General features: G+C 43.3%; 2 protein-coding genes across 3 annotated transcripts in view; one reads left to right on the forward strand and one right to left on the reverse strand.

Annotated features, from left to right (window-relative positions):
- Positions 1 to 405: 405 nt before the first annotated feature.
- On the forward strand, positions 406 to 20554 carry LOC311127017 (peroxisomal carnitine O-octanoyltransferase-like). Its single transcript, XM_084158754.1, has 16 exons — positions 406 to 793; positions 6838 to 6960; positions 7063 to 7187; positions 7383 to 7564; positions 11418 to 11542; positions 11819 to 11927; positions 12047 to 12140; positions 12227 to 12352; positions 12432 to 12533; positions 12670 to 12753; positions 13111 to 13218; positions 13752 to 13882; positions 14003 to 14126; positions 14250 to 14422; positions 16033 to 16152; positions 18861 to 20554. The coding sequence occupies exons 2-16, from the start codon at positions 6846 to 6848 to the stop codon at positions 18979 to 18981; spliced, it is 1839 nt and encodes a 612-aa protein (XP_084014880.1). The 5' UTR covers positions 406 to 793; positions 6838 to 6845; the 3' UTR covers positions 18982 to 20554.
- Positions 20531 to 24816, reverse strand: part of LOC311127016 (ATP-dependent translocase ABCB1-like) — a 29301-nt gene continuing 25015 nt past the window's right edge. For both annotated transcript variants that reach the window (XM_084158753.1, XM_084158752.1), the window contains exons 26-28: positions 23668 to 23874; positions 22639 to 22785; positions 20531 to 22521 (exon numbers count right to left, since the gene is read on the reverse strand). In XM_084158753.1, the coding sequence (XP_084014879.1) occupies positions 22315 to 22521; positions 22639 to 22785; positions 23668 to 23874 (561 nt within the window). In that variant the 3' untranslated portion in view covers positions 20531 to 22314. The remainder of the gene's footprint in view (positions 22522 to 22638; positions 22786 to 23667; positions 23875 to 24816) is intronic.

Raw genomic sequence — 24816 nt, forward strand, 5'->3', positions numbered from 1 at the left:
TGTTCTATGAGATGATATCAGTCAGTTAACGTGACCTTTATGAATTATGAAGCCTTTATGTGCTTGTTATGGTACAACCCATTGCGCATTAAATGTGTAAAGTTGCCTTAAAATTATGCTGTTTCTGTAATCTGTATGGTGCCATGATCATCACTGATCACAGCAGTTTGTATGATATGTTTCATATACACCGTAATGCACCAGGATCTAATGTTGATAATGAACTATCTAAAAGTACAACCGTACAAGAATGCATGCATATCTGGCCTCATGTAAAGATCAAACAACTATTTGAAGAGGAGTGTTTTAGCAGTCTCACAATAGATATCCATGGTATAATGAATAAAGCCAAGTCACGTGTGATAATGTCACCACTCCTCTCTTCCGGGTGTTGGCAGTCCGCTAGCTGGGGTTTTGACTAGATTGGATACAGTTTTTTCAGATTTGACTTTTCGTAGCAGGTTAGGAGAATGTACACAGCAGGTTAGGATAATTAACGTAGCAGGTTAAGAGAATTAGGTTACGATTACGAAAAAGGTCAGATTTAGCTAAAATGGCAAAATAAATACACGACGTTAATTTGACAAAAGCTGTATCCCTTCTAGCCATGACCAATTACTGGGTGAAAGGTGATGAGAAGCGCTGGATTCACCACGAGCGGGGCAACAACACACAACTACCGCAAGCGCCTTCCTCCGCAGTCTAGTCTAGACAATATCCGCAACATTATTTTTTATTTTGCATGGACGACTGAAGACAACTTTTCACATATTGGAATTCGCAAAATACTAAAGTGAGTTTGCTTGTCATGTTTGTGGGATTAGGCTGCTTCGATCGGACTGCAAACTGAATCTGACCTACATTCGAGCGCTGGGTGAAAACAATGCAACGGCCTCAGGGGACAACTATTTTATAGCTAGCTAGTGCACTTGCTTCTGCAGTAAGTAGAACTGGCTTGCTAGCTAACTATGTTTGATCATATGGTTATGTAGCCAGAATTGATATGGTAATCAATTGCTGAGCAAATGTGCTATACAAGTGCTTATTAATGCGATTGGTACAAGGCTGCGCCACCTCGGCAAAGCTCGAATAATAAAAGTTGCATCTGGCCTGCGAGTCTAGCTAGCTGGGCAATTCCATGTTATTTTGGAATTACTCTGATACTGCGATTTGGTTGTATGGTTTGTTAAACTTCGAAATCAATGGTTTTTGTTTGGCATACATTTTTAAAGAGTAATTCCGTAACAATGGAATTGCCCAGCTACAAATTATACAACTATCTTTGTAGATAATGACTGTACTGTAGTAGGGGAGATTGGGGTAAATTGAGCCAAAGGGGTAGGTTGAGCCACCCTTGTTTCTAGGAAACCATAAACAAAATTAATAATTTGACCAAATATGGAAAAAGTGGTAAGGAAGTTAACGTTAGTCCAAAAAACAGATTTTCACCAAGTCATGAATTTGTGTTGGAGGTTTCATGATGCTTGTATCTAAACCAAAGTAGATAATTTAAAGATTGTTCTATAAAAAGGTAAACTCAACTCCATCATTCATTGAATCAGATGAACCCACTGATATGGCCAACTACTTTAATTATTTTTTCATTGGCAATATTAGCAAACTTAGGCATGACATGCCAGCAACAAACGTAGACACTACACATCCAAGTATAGTTGACCAAATGATGAGGTGAACAAATTATTGTTGTCTATCAACAATGACAAGCCACCGGGGTCTGACAACTTGGATGGACAATTACTGAAGATAATAGCGGACGTTATTGCCACTCCTATTTGCCATATGTTAAATCTGAGCATACTAGAAAGTGTGTGCCCTCAAGCCTGGAGGGAAGCAAAAGTCATTGCGCTACCCAAGAATACTAAAGCCCCATTTACTGGCTCAAATAGCTGACCAATCAGCCTGTTACCAACCCTTAGTAAACTTTGGGAAAAAATTGTGTTTGACAAGATAAAATGCTATTTTACAGTAAACAAATTGACAACAGACTTTCAGCATGCTAATAGGGAAGGACATTCAACAAGCACTTGCACAAATGACTGATGATTGGCTGAGAGAAATGTATGATAAAAATATTGTGGGGGCTGTTTTGTTAGACTTCAGTGCGGCTTTTGACATTATCGATCACAGGTGACTAAACAGCTTGGAGTAACCCTGGATTGTAAACTGTCATGGTCAAAACATGTTGATACAACAGTAACTAAGATGGGGAGAAGTCTGTCCATAATAAAGCGCTGCTCTGCCTTAACAACACTATCAACAAGGCAGATCCTACAGGCCCTAGTTTTGTCGCACCTGGACTACTGTTCAGTCATGTGGTCAGGTACCACAAAGAGGGACTTAGGAAAATTTCAATTGGCTCAGAACAGGGCAGCACGGCTGGCCCTTAAATGTACACGGAGAGCTAACATTAATAACATGCATATCAATCTCTCATGGCTCAAAGTGGAGGAGAGATTGACTTCATCACTACTTGTTTTTGTAAGAAGTGTTGACAAGCTGAATGCACCGAGCTGTCTGTTTAAACTACTAGCACACAGCTCGGACACCCATGCATACCCCACAAGACATGCCACCAGAGGTCTCGTCACAATCCCCAAGTCCAGAACAGACTATGGGAGGCGCACAGTACTACATAGAGCCATGACTACATGGAACTCTATTCCACATCAGGTAACTGATGCAAGCAGTATGATCAGATTTTAAAAAACTGATGGAAATACACCTTATGGAACAGCGGGGACTGTGAAGAGACACACACAGGTACAGGCATACGCACACACACGCACTCTACACACACGTACATTGTAATATTGTTGTATGGTGGTATTATACATTTTGTATTGTAGATATGTGGTGGTGTAATAATGTTATATGATGTACTGTTATCTTTAGTTTTATGTGTGATGTAAGTGCCTTAATGTGTTTGGACCCCAGGGCTAATGGAGATCCCTAATAAATACAAATACATACCTCAGTTGGAGTCTCTATAAGCTTCAGTATGAGGTCCGAAACCTAGCATGAAAGTGCATCCTTGTAGTTATGTGGGCTAATATAGTAAATGTTTGCCTTGGAGTAAATTGAGCCAATGGCATGTTGAGCAAATTGATTTTTTTTCCCCAGGCATAATGCGAGGCATTATTGCTGGAATATGAGGTAAGAGCAGTCTGTCATGGAAAGAGCAGGTGTTGCTAATGTTTTGCACTGGGTGTACAAAACATTAGGAACACCTGCTCTTTCCATTACATATACTGACCAGGTGAAAGCTATGATCCCTTATTGATGTCACCTTTTTAAATCTACTTCAATCAGTGTAGATGAAGGGGAGGATACATGTTATATAAGGATTTTAAGCCTTGAGACAATTGAGATGTGGATTGTGTATGTGTGCCAATCAGAGGGTGACTTGGCAAGACAAAATATTTAAGTGCCTTTGAACGGGGTATAATAGTAGATGCCAGGCGCACCGGTTTGAGTGTGTCAAGAACTGCAACGCTGCTGGGTTTTTAATGCTCAACAGTTTCCCGTGTGTATCAAGAATGGTCCACCACCCAAAGCACATCCAGCCAACTTGACAAAGCGTTGGAGTCAACATGGGCCAGCATCCCTGTGTAACGCTTTCGACACATTGTAGAGTCCATTCCCCAATGAATTGAGACTCTTCTGAGGGCGAAAAGGGGTGCAACTCAATATTAGGAAGGTGTTCCTAATGTTTTGTACACTCAGTGTGTAGAGCAGTGTTATTCAACTCTTACCCTTTGAGGTCTGGAGCCTACTGGTTTTCTGTTCTACCTGATAATGAATACCACCCACCTGATGTCCCAGGTCTAAATCAGTCCCTGATTAGAGGGGAACAATGGAAAAAGCAGTGGAACTGGCTTCGATGTCCAGAGTTGAGTGTGATGGGTATAGAGAATCAATGTGCCATCATTGGTCCTCTGTAGCTCAATTGGTAGAGCATGGCGCTTGTAACGCCAGGGTAGTGGGTTCGATCCCCGGGACCACCCATACGTAAAAATGTATGCACAGATGACTAAGTCGCTTTGGATAAAAGCGTCTGCTAAATGGCTTATTATTATCTAAACCACTGTGAAATATTTTCAATAACCAAAAATATTGTATTTTCAGCTGTTTGAAGCTGGTGTACAAAACTGAAAGTAAAAGACGCAAAAACTAAACTTAAGAACGGGAAGCATAGAAATAGCGCACATAGAACATATCTACTGCGTCTTAGACTTGCGTTCAACGAGAATGACAGATCTATAACTCACATTTCTATGTGAATTTGGTCAGGTTGCTCAAAAAGTTACATATTGCAGCTTTAAAAGATGCTTAAAGTGATTAAAATGTATATTTTAAAGCGATTGTGTTTGGAAAATAAAGGTAGACATGGTTTTAAAAAGGTAGTGGTAATATTTCATTCAGTACAGAAATTTGTAGGCAGTTTAACTTACCCTGTCCCGCAGCTCATCTTACCCCATACCCAGTGTATGTTGTGCCAAGAGACCACTTTTTTTGAGACTAGCTATGTTTTCAAAACTGTTTACATTAATTCTGATTATTTCTAGGGATACACAACATCCTGAAATATATCTTTGTTAGAAAGAATACTATATTTCCCTCGAAAAACGTCTCAACTTACCCCACTCTCCCCAACAGTTAGCCTGGTCCAAAATCTGTTTGTGCTTTCCAAATGTCAATAAAAACAAAATACGCTAGACAAATTGGGATATTTTTGTCGGTAGAAATGTATAATGCGAGAAATTTCTATCACCTGGCACATGCGCAAATCCATGTAAACATCTGCAAGACTTCAGGTAGTATGCATGCATCGGGTGCATGTACTTCCTTCTGTCTTGTGCACCTGCCTTGGTTGATGAGCAAACATATCGTGATAACCACACACAGACCCCAGTTTTGAAGTCAATTTAATAATACTTTAAATCATTTTAATTTCGACCTGCTGATGGACCAACCCCATGGACAATCTACAGAGTAACTTCAAATGAAGTTTATTCAACATTCTGACTTGTAAAGGAACTGTTTTGATTTTTTTTTTTTGATCTCAAAGTTAGACGATAGTGGAGGCTTGTCCAGTCCACACTTGGATTTGTAGAGTCTACCAGGCTTGGGGACAGTAGGTCTATGGCTAACCAGGTCTTTTGGTGCTTGTAATGGGGAAATCTAAGATGACTGAAGTTAATATTGAGTTTAGAGTGATCAACACAATGGTTAGCATATTGGAGTTTCTGTTTTGTGACATACAAGGTGTGGGTTGATGGTCAATAGACTTGATGCTGAATGATATGGATTATTCTCATATCTGTTGATAGTGCATGATGCCAGACTGGAGGACACACTGATTATTCACTGTTGTATTGTATTGATGACATCCTGTGAACACTGTGATTCCGTAGCAGCTGACAAAGTCGTTGCCTTTTAGTTTTGACTTGCTACAAGCCTCTCAGGCTGCTGTTGACAGAACATTTGGTGCTGTCTGATTAAGACATTAAGGTACAGTCTCCAAGAGGCCAGTTAGACATGTTCTCTTTCTATGCTGGATGCTGTTTCCCTGTTGCAACTTGTAATAAACAGGATTGGTTTTAAATTGACTTTATCTGCGACTGCTCTTCTCTTTTGTTCACCTGGAAATTCCTTTTACAGTGCTGTAGGTGACAACATGGCCAACCAGGTGTTTTGGTGCTGTATGTGACAACATGGCCAACCAGGTGTTTTGGTGCTGTATGTGACAACATGGCCAACCAGGTGTTTTGGTGCTGTAGGTGACAACGTGGCCAACCAGGTGTTTTGGTGCTGTATGTGACAACATGGCCAACCAGGTGTTTTGGTGCTGTAGGTGACAACATGGCCAACCAGGTGTTTTGGTGCTGTAGGTGACAACATGGCCAACCAGGTGTTTTGGTGCTGTATGTGACAACATGGCCAACCAGGTGTTTTGGTGCTGTATGTGACAACATGGCCAACCAGGTGTTTTGGTGCTGTAGGTGACAACGTGGCCAACCAGGTGTTTTGGTGCTGTATGTGACAACATGGCCAACCAGGTGTTTTGGTGCTGTAGGTGACAACATGGCCAACCAGGTGTTTTGGTGCTGTAGGTGACAACATGGCCAACCAGGTGTTTTGGTGCTGTAGGTGACAACATGGCCAACCAGGTGTTTTGGTGCTGTAGGTGACAACATGGCCAACCAGGTGTTTTGGTGCTGTAGGTGACAACATGGCTAACCAGGTGTTTTGGTGCTGTAGGTGACAACATGGCCAACCAGGTGTTTTGGTGCTGTAGGTGACAACATGGCCAACCAGGTGTTTTGGTGCTGAAGGTGACAACATGGCCAACCAGGTGTTTTGGTGCTGTAGGTGACAACATGGCTAACCAGGTGTTTTGGTGCTGTATGTACCAACATGGCTAACCAGGTGTTTTGGTGCTGTAGGTGACAACATGGCTAACCAGGTGTTTTGGTGCTGTATGTGACAACATGGCTAACCAGGTGTTTTGGTGCTGTATGTGACAACATGGCCAACCAGGTGTTTTGGTGCTGTAGGTGACAACATGGCCAACCAGGTGTTTTGGTGCTGTATGTGACAACATGGCCAACCAGGTGTTTTGGTGCTGTATGTGACAACATGGCTAACCAGGTGTTTTGGTGCTGTATGTGACAACATGGCTAACCAGGTGTTTTGGTGCTGTATGTACCAACATGGCTAACCAGGTGTTTTGGTGCTGTATGTACCAACATGGCTAACCAGGTGTTTTGGTGCTGTATGTACCAACATGGCTAACCAGGTGTTTTGGTGCTGTAGGTGACAACATGGCCAACCAGGTGTCAGAGTCCCCCGCTGAGCGGACATTTCAGTACCAGCATAGACTGCCTCCTCTCCCTGTACCGTCTCTAGAGGGGAGCCTCGCCAAGTACCTGGATGCAGGTGAGATGCCAGCTGCATGTGTGAACGAGAAGCACCGTTAGCCTGGACCCTGAACCATGTGTGTTTGTCGATTAACTGAAATGTCTGTGTGTGTATTTCCAGTGCGGCCGTTTGCTACAGAGGAGGAGTACCAGGTGACTGCGGCCATATTGAAGAGGTTTGGAGAGGGCATCGGCAAAGACCTGCACCAAAAACTACTGCAGAGAGGCAGGACTCACAGGAACTGGGTACACACACTCAACAAACACACACACACACACACATACACAACACACTGCACAGCTAGAACCTGGGAGAACTGGGCACACACCATGCTCGACCCTGAGCAACTGTAAAAGGGAAACTTTGAGTGTTTTAAATACTAGTCATTACGGTGTTCCCCTGCAGTGTTTCATCTTTATTGTGTGTGTGTTGACCCCCAGTTGGAGGAGTGGTGGCTGGATGCAGCCTATCTGGAATTGCGTTACCCCTCCCAGTTGAATGTGAACTTCGGAGGTCCTGCACCCTACCTAGAGCACTGCTGGCCCCCTACAGAGGGAGTACAGCTACAGAGGAATAGCATAAGCATGTGGCACACTCTACAATACTGGGACCTGCTCCGCACGTAAGACACGCACACATTGAGTGTACAAAACATTAGGAACACCTGCTCTTTCCATTACATGGACTGACCAGGTGAATCCAGGTGAAAGCTATGATACATTGAGTGTGTCAAGAACTGCAACGCTGCAGGGTTTCTCACGCTCAACAGTTTCCCATGTGTATCAAGAATGGTCCACCACCCAAAGGACATCCAACCAACTTGACACAACTGTGGGAAGGAAGCAATGGAGTCAACATAGACCAGCATCCCTGTGGAACGCTTTCAACACCTTGTAGAGTCCATGCCTCAATGAATTGGGCAAAAGGGGGGGTGCAACTCAATATTAGGATGGTGTTCCTAATGTTTTGTACACTCCGTGTATATACATTCATGCTACACACACATCACAACTGCTGCTACCAGACTCTTACGTAAACATTTTGTCCCCCAATCCCCCCCTTCCCCAAAACACGTGTAAATATTGGACTATGAATTGTGCCTTCCTGTATTATACTTGTTTAAAGTGTTTATTCTATTCTACTGAGACATTTACTTTACGTATGTATTCTTATCTTTTATTTCTTATTGTTGTTGCATTGTCGAGAAGGAACCTGCAAGTAAGCATTTAGTTGGACGGTGTAAACCATAGGTCACTAACAGGCGGACCGCGGTCCGGATCCGGACCCAGAAGCCGTCCCATACGGGCCCGGACCAAAACAAAAGATTATGAATTAAAACCTGACGGGGCGCTTCTATTTTAATATGCACAGCTTTTGTAGTCTTTACGGTACTCGTTTTGTGAATGAGGAAACTCACCGACCAATTGCATGTGAGTTAAGCGATCCCACGTGATACCACTCAGCCAATGAAGTCTTTGCATTCCTGGCGGTAAACATTGGGACTCTACAGTGCAGACAGATGAGAGTTTTAGAGGCAAGTTACCAAGGAAAAGAAAGTCGGATTAAAAAGATAGCGATATATGTAGAAAACAAAGGGAGCGAAAACAGACGAATGAGACGGAGAAAGGGAACGAAACAGACGAGTGAGAAACAGACGAATGAGACGGAGAAAGGGAGAGATACAGACGAGTGTGCCGGAGAAAGCTGAGGAAAATACGAGTGAGACGGAGAAAGTTGACGAAAATATGAGTGAGACGGAGAAAGGGAGCGAAACAGACGAGTGAGGCAGAAAAAGGGTAACAGTTAGAGAAAATAAGGAACAAATGGCACTCTCCAAAAAAAGAAAAGTGGACAATGAAAACAGAGCATTTAATCCAGAATGGACAGACTCCACCAGGATCCTGAGCAACACATTCACTGCCCAACAACGTGCTCTTGAGTGTTCCCTCAGAGTTTCTTGGATTTTGGGTAAACACAAAAAGCCATTTACAGATGGAGGGGTTGTCAAAGAATGCATGAGTGCAGTAGCTGAAACACTACTTGAGGGAAAACAAAAAAATGAGCTTTGTGATAAAATAAAGCAAATTCCCATGTCAGCATCATCTGCCACAAAGAAAAGTGAAATATTAACTCAGGATGTGCTAACCCAGCTAGATGAAGCCATGCATAAGGCACCATGTGTAGGCTTAGCTGTGGATGAGTCCACTGACATATGTGACAATGCTCAGCTGTTAGTGTTTGCCAGGTTTTTCAACACAGCCCAGAAAACATTCTGTGAAGACATGTTAGGTGTCACTCCCCTTCAGACCAGTACAAGAGGAGAGGATATCTACCTGGCCATTAAGGAGATGTTAACAAAAAGAGGAATAGAGCCAAAACAAGTGGTTTCAATAACCACAGATGGAGCCCCTTCTATGATAGGGAAAGAAAAAGGAGCTGTAGCAAGACTGAAAGGGGACAATCCTGAGCTTTTATCTTACCATTGCATCATTCATCAATCTGTCCTCTGTGCCTCCCTGTCAGATGAGCATGCTGAGGTGATGAATACAATGATGAAAATGATAAATTTTCTCAGGGCATCCTCTTCCTACCAGCATCGCATGCTTAGGGAATTCCTCAGAGAAGTTGATGCCAATGCTGATGATCTTTTGCTGCACAACAATGTGAGATGGCTCAGCAAAGGCAGGGTGCTAGAGCGCTTTTGGTCCATCAGGAGGGAATTAGCATCTTTTTTGGCAGAGCTAAGCAGTCAGAAGGCAACACAGTTTTCTCTCTTTTTAGAAAATGAGAAATGGATGGATAATGTGGCCTTTTTGGTTGACATCACGTCACATCTGAATGAACTGAATTTGAGGCTACAGGGCAAGGACAATTCAATTTGTGAACTGATGACAGCTGTTCGCTCCTTTCAGAGGAAACTTGAAGTGTTCAAGGAAGACCTGCAGGGAGACTGTGTACACTTCCCAGCAGTGCAGGAACAGGTTCAGGGACAGAGAGATTTGTCTTCTTTTGTTGATTTTATTGATAAGCTGATTGTAAACTTCAGCAACCGTTTTGACAGCTTCAGCTTTGGAGAGCAGCTCACCATGTTCATTCAGAACCCATTTCTGATCACAGATGTCAGGGGGTTCTCAAAGGAAGTCACACAGCACTTTAAATGGGTAAATGCTGGGTCTCTCCAGATGCAATTGGTTGATCTCCAAGCAGATGTGGCCCTGAAAGAGCAGTTTGTAAGAACTGACCCTTCCACTTTCTGGTTCCAAATGGTCCCTGAGACTGCTTTCCCGGGTCTGAGGAAAGTAGCCCTATACATCTTGACCATGTTTGGCTCCACATACAACTGCGAGGCAGCTTTCTCCACAATGAACATAATTAAAACTAAATATCGTTCCAGGCTCACCAATGAGCACCTTCACATGTGTATGAGAATGGCCCTGACTCCATTCAAGCCCAGGTTTAAAATTCTGGCAAGACAGGCTAAAGCTCAATTCTCTCACTGAGCAAAAACATGGTGGAGTGGGATATGAGGGGAAGAAAGTGATACTCTAAAACTGTTCAATTGTTAAGATCTGTTGAGATTTATTATTTGTAAAATTGGTTGAGACTGTTGAGTCAAGATGTGAAACAGAAAAGGGGAAATTAAAACTTTTCCTCCCTTTATATTATTTTTCTGAAGTTAAGCACTTTTTTTGAAAATGCACAATTTTCACATTTTATTTATTTTCTCTTATTTTGACATGCAGCCCTAGTTTTATTTAGTTAATTAATGAGAGCACATTGTACATATCTACAGTCATACATATATGTTCAGTAGGGCTGCCCCTCTTAGTCGATTAGTCGACTAATCGGTCGTTTTGGTCTTAGTCGACTAAGATTTCTTTAGTCGATAAGTCATTTTTTATGCTTATTCATGCTTAATTACTCATTTCCAAGTAACTTATGAGAACATTTCTGGTGAACACGAGATTTAAAGTGGTGCTTTTGCAGGATTAATTTCGGAGAAACTCAGTTTTACAGATGGTTAATTAACTACATTTATATTGCGCTTTTCTAGTCTTGCACAGCTCTGTCGATTAAATCAACTAATCGATTAGTCGACAAACTCATATAAATGTTAGTCGACTAAGAATTTCTTTAGTCGAGGACAACCCTAATGTTCAGTTCTATGTTTCGTGATAATAAATATTGTCAACAAGTTTTTGAATTGTACTGAATTAATTTGATTAGACGGTCAGTTATTGATTACATTCAGAACTACTAGGCTACTTAAATATATATACCACTAAATTGTTAGACATTATGATCTTCTGGACCTTTGCTTCAAAACATTTTCTCTAACTGGACCTTTTTTAAATTTTGTTGAATACCCCTGGTGTAAACCATGTGTATCCCGTGCATACGACTAAAAGAACTTGAAACACACACACACCTACGTACGTTCAGTACACACTCTCTGACTGTGTTATCTCCGACAGGGAGAGGCTGGACCCTCATAAGAACGGTAATGTGGTGTTGGATATGGACCAGTTCAGAATGCTGTTCTGTACATGCAAAGTTCCTGGAGTCACCAAGGATACCATCATCAACTACTTTAAGACAGGTAGGTGACCCCCCCCCCCCCCCCCCCCCCCTTCCACACACACCCCTATGCAATATGATGTTAGTAATGCGTGTATTTTTTTTTGTGTGTAGTACTTTCTGTTATTTATATAGGCCTTTGTGTGTGTGTACTGATTTCATTTTGTGTGTATATTTATTGATGTGTTTTGTATTTGGCTAAGGTGTATGTAAACTTCCAACTTCAACTGTATGTGTGTGTGTGTGTGGATTTATACATTTTGTGTATGTATAGATGTGTTTTTTCTGTGTGTTGTAGAGAGCGAGGGTCCATGCCCCTCCCATGTGGTGGTGATGTGTAAGGGCCGTTTCTTCTCATTTGATGCAGTGTGTGACGGACACATTCTTACCCCTCCAGAGCTGCTCAGGTATGCTGGCCGGTGGATATTTAGGTATATTTATGTGCATCTGCATATATTTGCATGTATTTATATGCCTTTGCGTGTATGTATCAGTATTTGTGTATGTGTGTTTGTGGCGTGTGTAGGCAGCTGACCTATGTGAAGCAGTGTTGTGAGGGGGAGCCAGCAGGAGATGGAGTCGCCGCTCTCACCTCAGAGGAGAGGACACGCTGGGCTAAGGTGTGTTTGAAGTTGGATGTATAGAACGGACATCACCATGCCCTAAACGTCTCTGTGTCTCTCTGTCTGTCTCTGTCTCTCTGTAGGCCAGGGAGTATCTGATAGGTATAGATCCAGCCAATAAGACCCTCTTAGAGACCATCCAGAGCAGTCTGTTTGTGGTCTCACTGGACGATGCTAAACCCTACGCTACTGCAGAGAACTACACACCGGTACGTACACACACATACACCACAAGCAACCATACCATCCTAAGTATGGTATAATCTGACCTTTGGCCTTTACCCCCAGTTGACCCGGGAAGCGCTGATAGGAGACCCCACCATCCGCTGGGGAGACAAATCCTACAACTCCATCTCCTTCGCCGACGGAACCTTCGGATCCAACTGTGACGTGAGTTACTGTTTGTAGAGAGAGAAAGAGCGATGGTTTGAGATAACAATACTCCTCTGTTGGCTGTAGTGTAATGATGTTTTGTTGTGAGTGTGCTCCTATCTATGGTAATTGCTGCTTTGTGTGTGTGTTGCAGCATGCCCCGTATGATGCCATGGTTCTGGTAACTCAGGGTTACTATGTGGATCAGCAGCTCAAAGCTACAGACGGCAAGTGGAAGGTAAATACAGTTTCTATTGAACTTATTTTTAGTGACTGTATATCTTGTTTGTCCTTAATTCTAAGTGCCTTACTGGCCTGCTAAACCGGACGCATAACTATTGCTGAGTTTGAGACGCTCCTATTCATTTCAGTGAAACCTGGGCATAAGCATGCCGGATCTGCGTGCTCGGCTCAGCATAAAATTCCACTCTGGTTCTATTTAGAAGATTTTACGCCGTAGCCCACACCTGAGAACAATAGGATAAAGTGGCTCTCTATTCCCGTTGGCAAACAGTTACACTGTATCAGGTAATAAACAGGTTAATTTCACTGTGAGTAAGCAACAGTGTCATTTTTATTGTGTGTGTCTGTGTAGGGCTCTGAGACAGTGCGGCCTATGCCTCTTCCTGAAGAGTTGGTCTTTACTGTGGATGACAGAGTCAGGAGTGACATTGCACATGCCAAGCAACAGTACTTTGAGACTGTGAGTCCACAAACACACACACACACATCTTCCATTCATTTCTCTGCTTCCCCCTAGTGGTCAGATTAGGTTGTGTTGATCGCGCACAAACAGAAGTCTGTGCAGGACTGTCTTCTTGTCCGACTCCCATCCGCTCCCTCAAGAACTGGTCCCGAACACGCCTACAGTCCCCAATGTTATTTTAGGTGTATGTTATGCAATTCTGCCACCCTAGGCAATTCTGCCACCCTAGGCAAGATCAAAATGTGCAAAACATTGCCTAAGAAACAGGTTAGTGAATAGTCTGACAAAGAGGAGCTTTTAAAAAACAGAAAGACAACCATTCTAAATAATCTGTGGGACCCCCCAAAAAAAATCATTCCAAAGTTGTTTGTCTGACCCCAGCAGCATGAGAAATGCAGACCGTGAATTCTCTGTCTGGGCCGCAGCTGTCTAACACACACCCTCAGAGGTCCTTACACTCCCCACCTCACACACACAACTCTAATCTGTGTGTGATACCTGGTTTGACAGACCTGTGTGTGTGTCTCCAGACCCAGGACTTGCAGGTGGTGTGTTATGCCTTCACCTCGTTTGGGAAAGCAGCTATCAAACAGAGGAAGCTCCACCCAGACACCTTCATACAACTGGCCCTTCAACTGGCTTATTACAGACAGCATGGGAGGTAACACCACCCATCATCCATCCATCTACCACACACTCAACATCCACCCATCCATTCATCCATCCTTCCCCCCCAATAGTCTCTCCATAACTGATGATTGATGATAATCCCCCGTCCCAGGTCAGGTAGTTGCTATGAGACAGCGATGACCAGAAGGTTCTACCACGGCAGGACTGAGACCATGAGGCCCTGTACCCTGGAAGCACAGAACTGGTGCCGCATCATGCTCAACCCTGTAGCCAGCGTAAGTGTGAGAGTTTGTGTGTGTCCAATAAACCAGACAGTTAGTTCTTCATTCATTGTCATGCCATACATGTAAATCTGGCGACCAGGCTACTTACACTCTGACTTTCTGTGTGTCTCCCAGGCTGAGGCTAAGAGGAAAGCCCTGCTGCTGGCCTTCAACAAGCACAACAAACTGATGGCCGAGGCACAGAACGGAAAAGGTTTTGACAGACATCTCCTGGGCCTGTACCTGATCGCCAAGGAGGAGGGACTTCCTATGCCAGACCTTTTCACTGATCCACTGTATTCAAAGAGGTACAGTGGGGAGAACAAGTATTTGATACACTGCCAATTTTGCAGGTGTTCCTACTTACAAAGCATGTAGATGTCTGTAATTTTTATCATAGGTACACTTCAACTTTGAGAGACGGAATCTAAAACAAAAATCCAGAAAATCACATTGTATGATTTTTAAGTAATTAATTTGCATTTTATTGCATGACATAAGTATTTGATCACCTACCAACCAGTAAGAATTCCGGCTCTCACAGACCTGTTAGTTTTTCTTTAAGAAGCCCTCCTGTTCTCCACTCATTACCTGTATTAACTGCACCTGTTTGAACTCATTACTAGTATAAAAGACACCTGTCCACACACTCAATCAAACAGACTCCAACCTCTCCACAATGGCCAAGACCAGAGAGCTGTGTAAGGACATCAGGGATAAAATTGTAGACCTGCACAAGGCTGAGATGGGCTACAGGACAATAGGCAAGCAGCTTGGTGAGAAGGCAACAACTGTTGGCGCAATTATTAGAAAATGGAAGAAGTTCAAGATGACGGTCAATCACCCTCGGTCTGGGGCCGCAAGATCTCACCTCGTGGGGCATCAATGATCGTGAGGGATCAGCCCAGAACTACACGGCAGGACATGGTCAATGACCTGAAGAGAGCTGGGACCACAGTCTCAAAGAAAACCATTAGTAACACACTACGCCGTCATGGATTAAAATCCTGCAGCGCACGCAAGGTCCCCCTGCTCAAGCCAGCGCATGTCCAGGCCCATCTGAAGTTTGCCAATGACCATCTGGATGATCCAGAGGAGGAATGGGAGAAGGTCATGTGGTCTGATGAGACAAAAATATAGCTTTTTGGTCTAAACTCCACTCGCCGTATTTGGAGGAAGAAGAAGGATGAGTACAACCCCAAGAACACCATCCCAACCGTGAAGCATGGTGGTGGAAACATCATTCTTTGCAGATGCTTTTCTGCAAAGGGGACAGTACGACTGCACCGTATTGAGGGGAGCATTGAAGATGGGTCGTGGCTGGGTCTTCCAGCATGACAACGACCCGAAACACACAGCCAGGGCAACTAAGGAGTGGCTCCGTAAGAAGCATCTCAAGGTCCTGGAGTGGCCTAGCCAGTCTCCAGACCTGAACCCAATAAAATCTTTGGAGGAAGCTGAAAGTCCGTATTGCCCAGCGACAGCCACAAAACCTGAAGGATCTGGAGAAGGTCTGTATGGAGGAGTGGGCCAAAATCCCAGCTGCAGTGTGTGCAAACCTGGTCAAGACCTACAGGAAATGTATGATCTCTGTAATTGCAAACAAAGGTTTCTGTACCAAATATTAAGTTCTGCTTTTCTGATGTATCAAATACTTATGTCATGCAAAAAAATTCAAATTAATTACTTAAAAATCATACAATGTGATTTTCTGGATTTTTGTTTTAGATTCCGTCTCTCACAGTTGAAGTGTACCTATGATAAAAATTACAGACCTCTACATGCTTTGTAAGTAGGAAAACCTGCAAAATCGGCAGTGTATCAAATACTTGTTCTCCCCACTGTATGTGTGATTGTTTGTTTGTTTGTGTGTGTGTGTGTTTATGGTATGTGTAATTTGTGTGTGTTCTCTCTCCAGTGGCGGGGGCGGTAACTTTGTCCTGTCCACCAGTCTGGTTGGCTACACCACAGTCCTGGGAGCGGTCGCTCCCATGGTGCACCATGGCTACGGGTTCTTCTACCGCATCGGAGACGACAGGTGGGCTATTACACACGCACGTACACACACACACACACACACACACACTGACCCCACGCAACAGCATCCACAGTTTGACCAGTAAACACACACACACAAACCCCATGCAACCGCAACCACAATTTGACCAGTAAACACACACACACACACACACACACATTATCACCTACAGTGCCTTGCAAAAGTATTCATCCCCCTTGGCGTTTTTCCTATTTTGTTGCATTACAACCTGTAATTTAAATGGATTTTTATTTGGATTTCATGTAATGGATATACACAAAATAGTCCAAATTGGTGAAGTGAAATGAAAAAAATAACATTTTTCAAAAATTATAAAAAATAAATAACAGAAAATTGGTGCGTGCATATGTATTTACCCCCTTTGCTATGAAGCCCCTAAATAAGATTTGGTGCAACCAATTACCTTCAGAAGTCACATAATTAGTTAAATAAAGTCCACCTGTGTGCAATCTAAGTGTCACATGATCTGTCACATGATCTCAGTATATATACACCTGTTCTGAAAGGCCCCAGGGGGTGGGGTTGCAACCCCTATTACCAGCCTGTTCAACCTCTCTTTCGTAACGTCTGAGATCCCCAGAGATTGGAAAGCTGCCGCGGTCATCCCCCTCTTCAAAGGGGGTGACACTCTAGATCCAAACTGTTACAGACCTATAGCCATCCTGCCCTGCCTTTCTAAAGTTTTTGAAAGCCAAGTTAACAAACAGATCACCGACCATTTCGAATCCCACCGTACCTTCTCCGCTATGCAATCCGGTTTCCGAGCTGGTCATGGGTGCACCTCAGCCACGCTCAAGGTCCTAAACGATATTATAACCGCGATCGATAAAAGACAGTACTGCGCAGTCGTCTTCATCGACCTGGCCAAGGCTTTCGACTGTCAACCACCGCATTCTTACTGGCAGACTAAATAGCCTTGGTTTCTCAAATGACTGCCTCGCCTGGTTCACCAACTACTTCTCAGATAGTTTCTCTGTGTATATCAATGATGTTGCTCTTGCTGCTGGTGACGCTCGGATCCACCTCTATGCGGACGACACCATTTTGTATACATCTGGCCCTTTATTGGACACTGTGTTAACAAACCTCCAAACGAGCTTCAATGCCATACAACACTCCTTCCGTAGCCTCCAACTGCTCTTAAACACTAGTAAAACTAAATGCATGCTCTTCAACCGAACGCTGCTTGCACCCGCCCACCCGACTAGAATCACTACTCTCGGCGGGTCTGACCTAGAGTATCTGGACAACTACAAATACCTAGGTGTCTGGTTAGACTGTAAACTCTCCTTCCAGACTCACATTAAGCATCTCCAATCAAAAGTTAGATCTAGAATCGGCTTCCTATTTCGCAACAAAGCCTCCTTCACTCATGCTGCCAAACATGCCCTCGTAAAACGGACTATCCTACCGATCCTTGACTTCGGCAATGTCATTTACAAAATAGCCTCCCAACACTCTAGTCAGCAAATTGGATGTAGTCTATCACAGTGCCATCCATTTTGTCACCAAAGCCCCATATACAACCCACCATTGTGACCTGTACGCTCTTGTTGGCTGGCCCTCACTGCATATTCGTCGCCAAACCCACTGGCTCCAGGTCATCTATAAAGCCCATCTGTAATTAGCCCATCCAACTACCTCATCCCCATATTTTGCTAATTTGCACCCCAGTATCTCTATTTGCACATCATCTTTTGCACATCTATCATTCCAGTGTTAATACGAAATTGTAACTATTTTGCACTATGGCCTATTTATTGCCTTACCTCCATAATTTACTACATTCGCACACACTGTATATATATTTTCTGTTGTATTTTTGACTTTATGTTTTGTTTACCCCATATGTAACTCTGTGTTGTTGTTTTTATCGCACTGCTTTGCTTTATCTTGGCCAGGACGCAGTTGTAAATGAGAACTTGTTCTCAACTGGCTTACCTGGTTAAATAAAGGTTAAATAAAAAAATAAAAAATCCCAGTGGGTAGATGTGCCAAGCTTATAGAGACATACCCCAAGAGACTTGCAACTCTAATTGCTGCAAAAGGTGGCTCTACAAAGTATTGACTTTGGGGGGGTGAATAGTTATGCATGGTCAAGTTTTTTTTTTTGTGTGTCTTATTTCTTGTTTGTATCACAATAAAAAATATTTTGCATCTTCAAAGTGGTAGGCATGTTGTGTAAATCAAATGATACAAACCCCCCAAAAATCAATTTTAATTCCAGGTTGTAAGGCAACAAAATAGGAAAAATGCCAAGGGGGGTGAATACTTTCACAAGCCACTGTAGCTCCAACCTCCTAACACATGAGTGCATTACTAAAATAAACTACAGAATAGCTAGACTAGAGGATGTGAAATGATGATTTGGGACCCTCCTCCCCTTCCCCGTTTCTCTGATGACATAATACTGTAGGGAGAGTAATGGTGTTTAGATATCCCTCTGTGAGTAGAAACCACTAGATAGATGTTAGTGCTTTAGGTCCTGGACTCTGGACAATGCATGCTTGACCAGATAACAGTTGCTATTCCACCTATTAGCCGTGTCATCTTGTTAGTGGGGTCAAGGGTGAAGTTCAATAGTAGTAGTTGGAAAGTGCAGCTGTGTTGTTCTGTCCCCTCTATGAGGACCAGATTTGTTTAACCTCTACAAGTGTCCGGTATCTGACTTGTACTTCCTGATTCAGGATCGTGGCTTCCTGTTCAGCGTGGAAGTCCAGTCCGGAGACGGATGCAGAGACACTGTTCCAGAACCTGGTTACTTCCTTACATGAGATGCTACATCTCGCTACCACAGCTCAGCTGTAACACACACACATATACAGTTTCTAGATGGTAGCCAATAATAGTTTAGTTTTGCACAGATCAATGCAAAGGCACTTTGATTTTATAAATAAGAATAAAATAAAATTATTTGTTTAAATGCAGTTCAACAAATTAGTTTAATTGACACTTTAATGAATGTAATTCTCTGTGATTTTATTGTAGCATCTAGATTAGGAATCCCTGTTTTCAAAATGTATAGATTGAACTTCCTACCATGATTCTGTTTAGATTTAGTCTGTTGTTTTTATGTTGTGAGAAACATTTAGTGTTAAGCCATGCACTGTACCCCGCTAAGCTAACTCACCCTCACCATAACACTTCCAGCCTGCAGTGACCACGTCACGTGTCACTGGTCATTAGGGATTCATGAACAGTATTATTTTTCTATATTGGTTGGCTTTTCCAGAAGAGTGACTGAGGCATTGATGTTCTTGATTGGTTGAAATGAGTCTTTAGAACGTAACTGTAGCTGTGAAATGGGAAGTGGAAAAACTGAGAGAAACAGGTCATGTTATCTTTGACTACTGTATGGCCTCATGGGTATTTTATATAAGGGCCCTACTCAAATCAAAATTGTTTTCCAGTTTCCGGGGCAAGAAAAATGATAGTTTTTATGTTTTGCACATCACTAGAGGATTATGCATTTGGATGAGTGTCCCATCAATGAAATGGTGTTAAAAGTTTGGGTGAGGCAGAAAGAAACCCAAGTAAATTCAAAAGTGCCTTTTTGCTGTGTCCTTATTTTAGTCTGTTCCCAGAGATCTGGTTAGTGGTTTTGATTGATTGACTTCTTAGACTTCCAAAGCGGCTGAGTTACTACCACTCCTATGCCAGATCCATATGCCACCACCCTATGCAATATGCCATTCTATGTAGATGTCTGTAATAATGAGCATTCCTGTATACCTGTATGTTTATGTTTAAATCTGCAGTGACTACTGTGGTAGTCATGGAATAGTCTGTTTTATTTGTAGCAAGACAAACTTGGCTAAAGCAGAAACAGATTGGCATCTAGGCTTTGTTATTTGATTGATTCACTTGACTAGTTTTCGCTCCATTAATCTGACTATGTTTCTCTCCATTAATCTGAAGCTTTATCAACATCATACTGACTGAAATTTTCAACTACTCTGATATGGCTTTTCATTGAATATTTACTTATTTCACATTCAATGACACTGAATGTAATAACATTGGGCCTGTTCGACATTGCAGCCAACAGTGCAGTCACAATTTACCCATGATACATCACGGTTTTGATGCTCTCGAACACGGCCATTGTGTTAATACCTTCAGATATTCTTGAGACCTGTAGAGATTTTCAGCATGTTTTTTTTGTAAATGATAGAAATGTGATCAAAGAAGAGCACTGCACTTGATTCAATCAAGTAGTGAAAATTATGTAGCCCACTTTACAGTAGGAGAATTATAGTATTGACTTACTGACAATGTAAACTTGGAAAATGTTGAATTGAATATGAAACTTCTTTAGTGTGATTAAACTGAATGAATCATGTCATGAGCCCAAATATTCAAATAAAACATTTATTAATGATACCTGTTTACATAAAAAAAGTAATGCATACATACATACCCAAGCAGAGGTTGTTAATTCAGTGCAATTGTAGAAACAGGAACGTGGTTTGTATCAATATACTGTTAGTGCTTGAGCCCCAACCCTCAGGTGTGTGTATGTATCTCTCACTCACCATCTTAGCTACAGGGAAGTCAAACAAAACAGTCAGGAAGTCTTTGGTCCATTTAAATACCTCAGGCACTTCCAGTAGCATGAGCATAGCACAGAGACAGTTTGGAAGGCCACATCTCAAGATTATCAAACGTATTAAAAAAAGTATTCCTCAACATTAAAGTTCCAATGCATCTGTTTTTAGCTCAATATCAAATCATTTCTGGGTAACAATTAAGTACCTTACTGTGATTGTTTTAAATAAATAAAAATAGCTTCTTAGCAAAGAGCAATTTCTCAAGCAAGAATTGTGCTAGGGCTGTCTGGGAGTGGGGAGGGGAAAACTGAAAACTGGCTGTTATTGGCAGAGAGGTTTGGAACTCTTTCTTACTGGTCTATTAACCAATGTATGCCTGGTGATGTCACCAGGCAGGCCAAAACTCCATCCCACCAAACCAGGCTGAAATTTCAGGCAGTCTATTCAAACAGCTCTTACACTAAAAGTGCATTATCATCATTTTCACAGTTTCAGAATCACCTTTATTCTCTCTTAGTGTGGAAATATATATAAAACACAGGAAAATCTAGTTTTTGCCTGCACTGGACCTTTAAAGGAAAACTCCACCCCAAAACTATTTTGTTATTTGTTTCATTAGTCCATTGTTGACATAGTCCCAAAATGTTTTGCTTGTCAGCACTCAAGTTTTCAAGATATGTAACTTTCAAAATACAGAAATCATCCCTGTATGATGCATTTTGCATCATATGATGCTGCGTTTTTTATCATATGACGCAAAATGCATCATACAGGGATGATTTCTGTATTTTGAAAGTTACATATCTTGGACTAATGAAACAAATGCCAAAATATAGTTTTTGGGTGGAGTTTTCCTTTCAGCCAAAATAAAATTAGAACAAATTAATGTAATAATCTGAATGCTGAGGATACATACTGTGTCAGATGAGTCTCATTGGCTTAGTTCCATGCACAGTTTACAGTAAAGCGCAGACGTGTGTATATGTGTGTGTTCCATGTATTCATTTGGAACACAGGCACTCTATGGTACAGATGTGATACTTTTTGAATAAATAACTGAAATACTGCACCACCTCCTCTTCACTTTATACACAAAATAGTCCCCTGCACCCTCAGCCCCTCCCAGTCCCAGCACCCTCCGCCCCTCCCGGTCCTAGCACCTCCCTGCATCCTCAGCCCCTCCTGGTCCCAGCACCCCCTTGCACCCTCAAGCCCTCCCGGTCCCAGCACCTCCCTGCACCCTCAGCCCATCCTGGTCCCAGCACCCCCCTGCACCCTCAAGCCCTCCCGGTCCCAGCACCTCCCTGCACCCTCAAGCCCTCCCGGTTCCTGCACCCTCAAGCCCTCCCGGTCCCAGCACCCCCCTGCATCCTCAAGCCCTCCCGGCCCCAGCACCCCCCTGCAGCCTCAGCCTCTCCCTCCCTTTTCCACTCCTCTCTTCCTCTCTCCATCCTCTCCTCCCTCACTGTCATGGCCCAGCTGTGTGGTAACCAGTGAGTTGTATACTCCTCTCTTCCTCTCTTCCGCTCTCCATCCTCCTCTCTTCCACTTTTCTCTTCCTCTCTCCATCCTCCTCTCTTCCTCTCCTCCCTCATTTTCTGCCATGGCCCAGCTGGGTGGTAACCAGTGAGTAGTATACTCCTCTCTGGGACAGTAGTTGTTGATGAGTGCCCTGCTCCACCACCACACCCTTCTGGAAGACAGCGATCAGGTCAGCGTTCTGGATGGTGGACAGGCGGTGGGCCACCACGATACACGTCCTGCCCTGCCGAGCCACGTCCAGTGCCTCCTGCACCACCTGGGGGAGGGAGGGAGGGGGACAGGGAGAACAGAGAGAAAAAACATACAGTAGTTATAAAGTCTGTATCATGAATCCAAATAGAGATATATAGTTTAACAGCACACACACACTCACCCTCTCGCTCTCTGTGTCCAGTGCGGAGGTGGCCTCGTCCAGCAGCAGGACTTTGGGGTTGCGGAGGATGGCTCTGGCGATGGCTATACGCTGCTTCTGACCTCCTGACAACTGGGTCCCCTTGTCACCGGCTTGGGTGTCATACTTCTACTCAGTGGGATGAAGGGATGAGGGGAGGGAAAGAAAGAAAGACAGGTTATCCTCGTCATCTCACACAGGACATAAGTAAATCCTAGGGCTGGTTTCCCCAACACAGATTAAGGCCGGGATTAAATTTACGATTGAGCTGAGATGCGTAGCGTTTACCATGAACGCGAACGCCTGGGGAAAATGCCTTTAAAAGGCGTATTGTTGGCTGTGTAGTGCTCTATGCTACAATGCGCCTTGCATCGAATCCCGGCCTAAATCTAGCCCTGGACTAACACACATTCACCATTGAAAATTGCTTTTTAAATCCAGGACTAGGCTTAATCTGTGTGTGAAAACCCTCCTAGTGAAAGACAGTGTAAGACCCTTACACAGGGAACAGCACTAAAATGACATGAGCTTTATGAGTCCAGTAATGACCTGCAGTGTTATCTCTGGCACGGCATCTGAGAGAAGCTGATACCACTATCAGTCTGTCTGTGGTTATCTGACCATGCAGCCGCTATTAGGGTCTTGGTGCTGATGTGGAGATCTCAAGAAACCAAACTTACAAAAGCAGAAAATGCTTACAGTAGTAGTAGCAGCAGCAGTAGTAGTATTAGTAAAATCAGTCGCAATAGTAGTAGTGGTGACAGTAGTAGTATTGGTGGTAGTACATTTTAGTAATTTAGCAGGCGCTCTTATCCAGAGCGACTTACAGTTAGTGCATACATTTTCATACTGCCCCCCCCCCCCCCCGTGGGAAACTAACCCACAACCCTGGCGTTGCAAGCGCCATGCTCTACCAACTGAGCTACAGGGGACTACAGTAGTAGTATTGGTGGTAGTAGTAGTAGTAGTAGTGGTTACAGTAGTATTGGTGGTAGTAGTATTAGTGTGTACCTGAGGCAGGTCGTCTATGAAGCTGTGTATGTTGGCAGCTTTAGCAGCACTCTGGATCTCCTCCATGGTAACTTTGCGTGTGTTGTCTCCGTAGGCAATGTTCTCTGCCAGACTACAGTCAAACAGCACGGGCTCCTGGGATACGATGCCCATCTGGGCCCTCAGCCAATGGATGTTAAGCTTCTTAGCATCACTGTCATCCAACATCTGAGGAAGAATTAACATCAAAGTTGGATAATCCTCTAATGTTTGTCATTTTATCAGTGGCCTTAGCTGGGCAATAACCCACGCACACGCACACATGCACTTTGAGCAGGAACATAACCCACAAGGTCTCAGTACAGTAGAGGGTTATGAAGCAACAGTGTCAACATCCTGGCCTGTCAATCAGTAATTATAGAACCCTGTTTCAGTAGGACAATATCTACACAGTTACACAAGGAGAACGATGGCAAACACATGGAGGACACATTACATTTACATTTACGTCATTTAACAGACGCTCTTATCCAGAGCGACTTACAGTTAGTGAGTGCATACATTTTCATACTGGCCCCCCGTGGGAATCAAACCCACAACCCTGGCGTTGCTAACGCTATGCTCTACCAACTGAGCTACACGGGACACATGGAGAACACATGGAGACACATGGAGGACACATAGAAACACATGGAGGACACATGGAGGACACATGGAAACACATGGAGAACACATGGAGGACACATGGAGGACACATGGAAACACATGGAGAACACATGGAGGACACATGGAGACACATGGAAACACATGGAAACACATGGAGGACACATGGAGACACATGGAGGACACATGGAGACACATGGAGACACATGGAAACACATGGATAACACATGGAAACACATGGAAACACATGGAGGACACATGGAAACACATGGAGACACATGGAAACACATGGATAACACATGGAAACACATGGAGGACACATGGAAACACATGGAGGACACATGGAGACACATGGAGACATATGGAGAACACATGGAGACACATGAAGACACATGGAAACACATGGAGAACACATGGAGACACATGGAGACACATGGAGAACACATGGAAACACATGGAGACACATGGAGGACACATGGAGACACATGGAGGACACATGAAGACACA

This window comes from Coregonus lavaretus (genome assembly GCF_964263955.1).
Source record: "Coregonus lavaretus genome assembly, chromosome: 3".
Classification (NCBI taxonomy): Eukaryota; Metazoa; Chordata; class Actinopteri; order Salmoniformes; family Salmonidae; genus Coregonus; species Coregonus lavaretus.

Bases quoted from the DNA above. Each gene is read 5' to 3' on its own strand.
- LOC311127017 (XM_084158754.1), top strand. From the start codon at position 6,846: ATGGCCAACCAGGTGTCAGAGTCCCCCGCTGAGCGGACATTTCAGTAC. The intron at 12,141-12,226 runs GTGTGTTTGAAG...GTCTCTCTGTAG, and splicing joins AGAGGACACGCTGGGCTAAG to GCCAGGGAGTATCTGATAGG. The intron at 12,353-12,431 runs GTACGTACACAC...CTTTACCCCCAG, and splicing joins CTGCAGAGAACTACACACCG to TTGACCCGGGAAGCGCTGAT.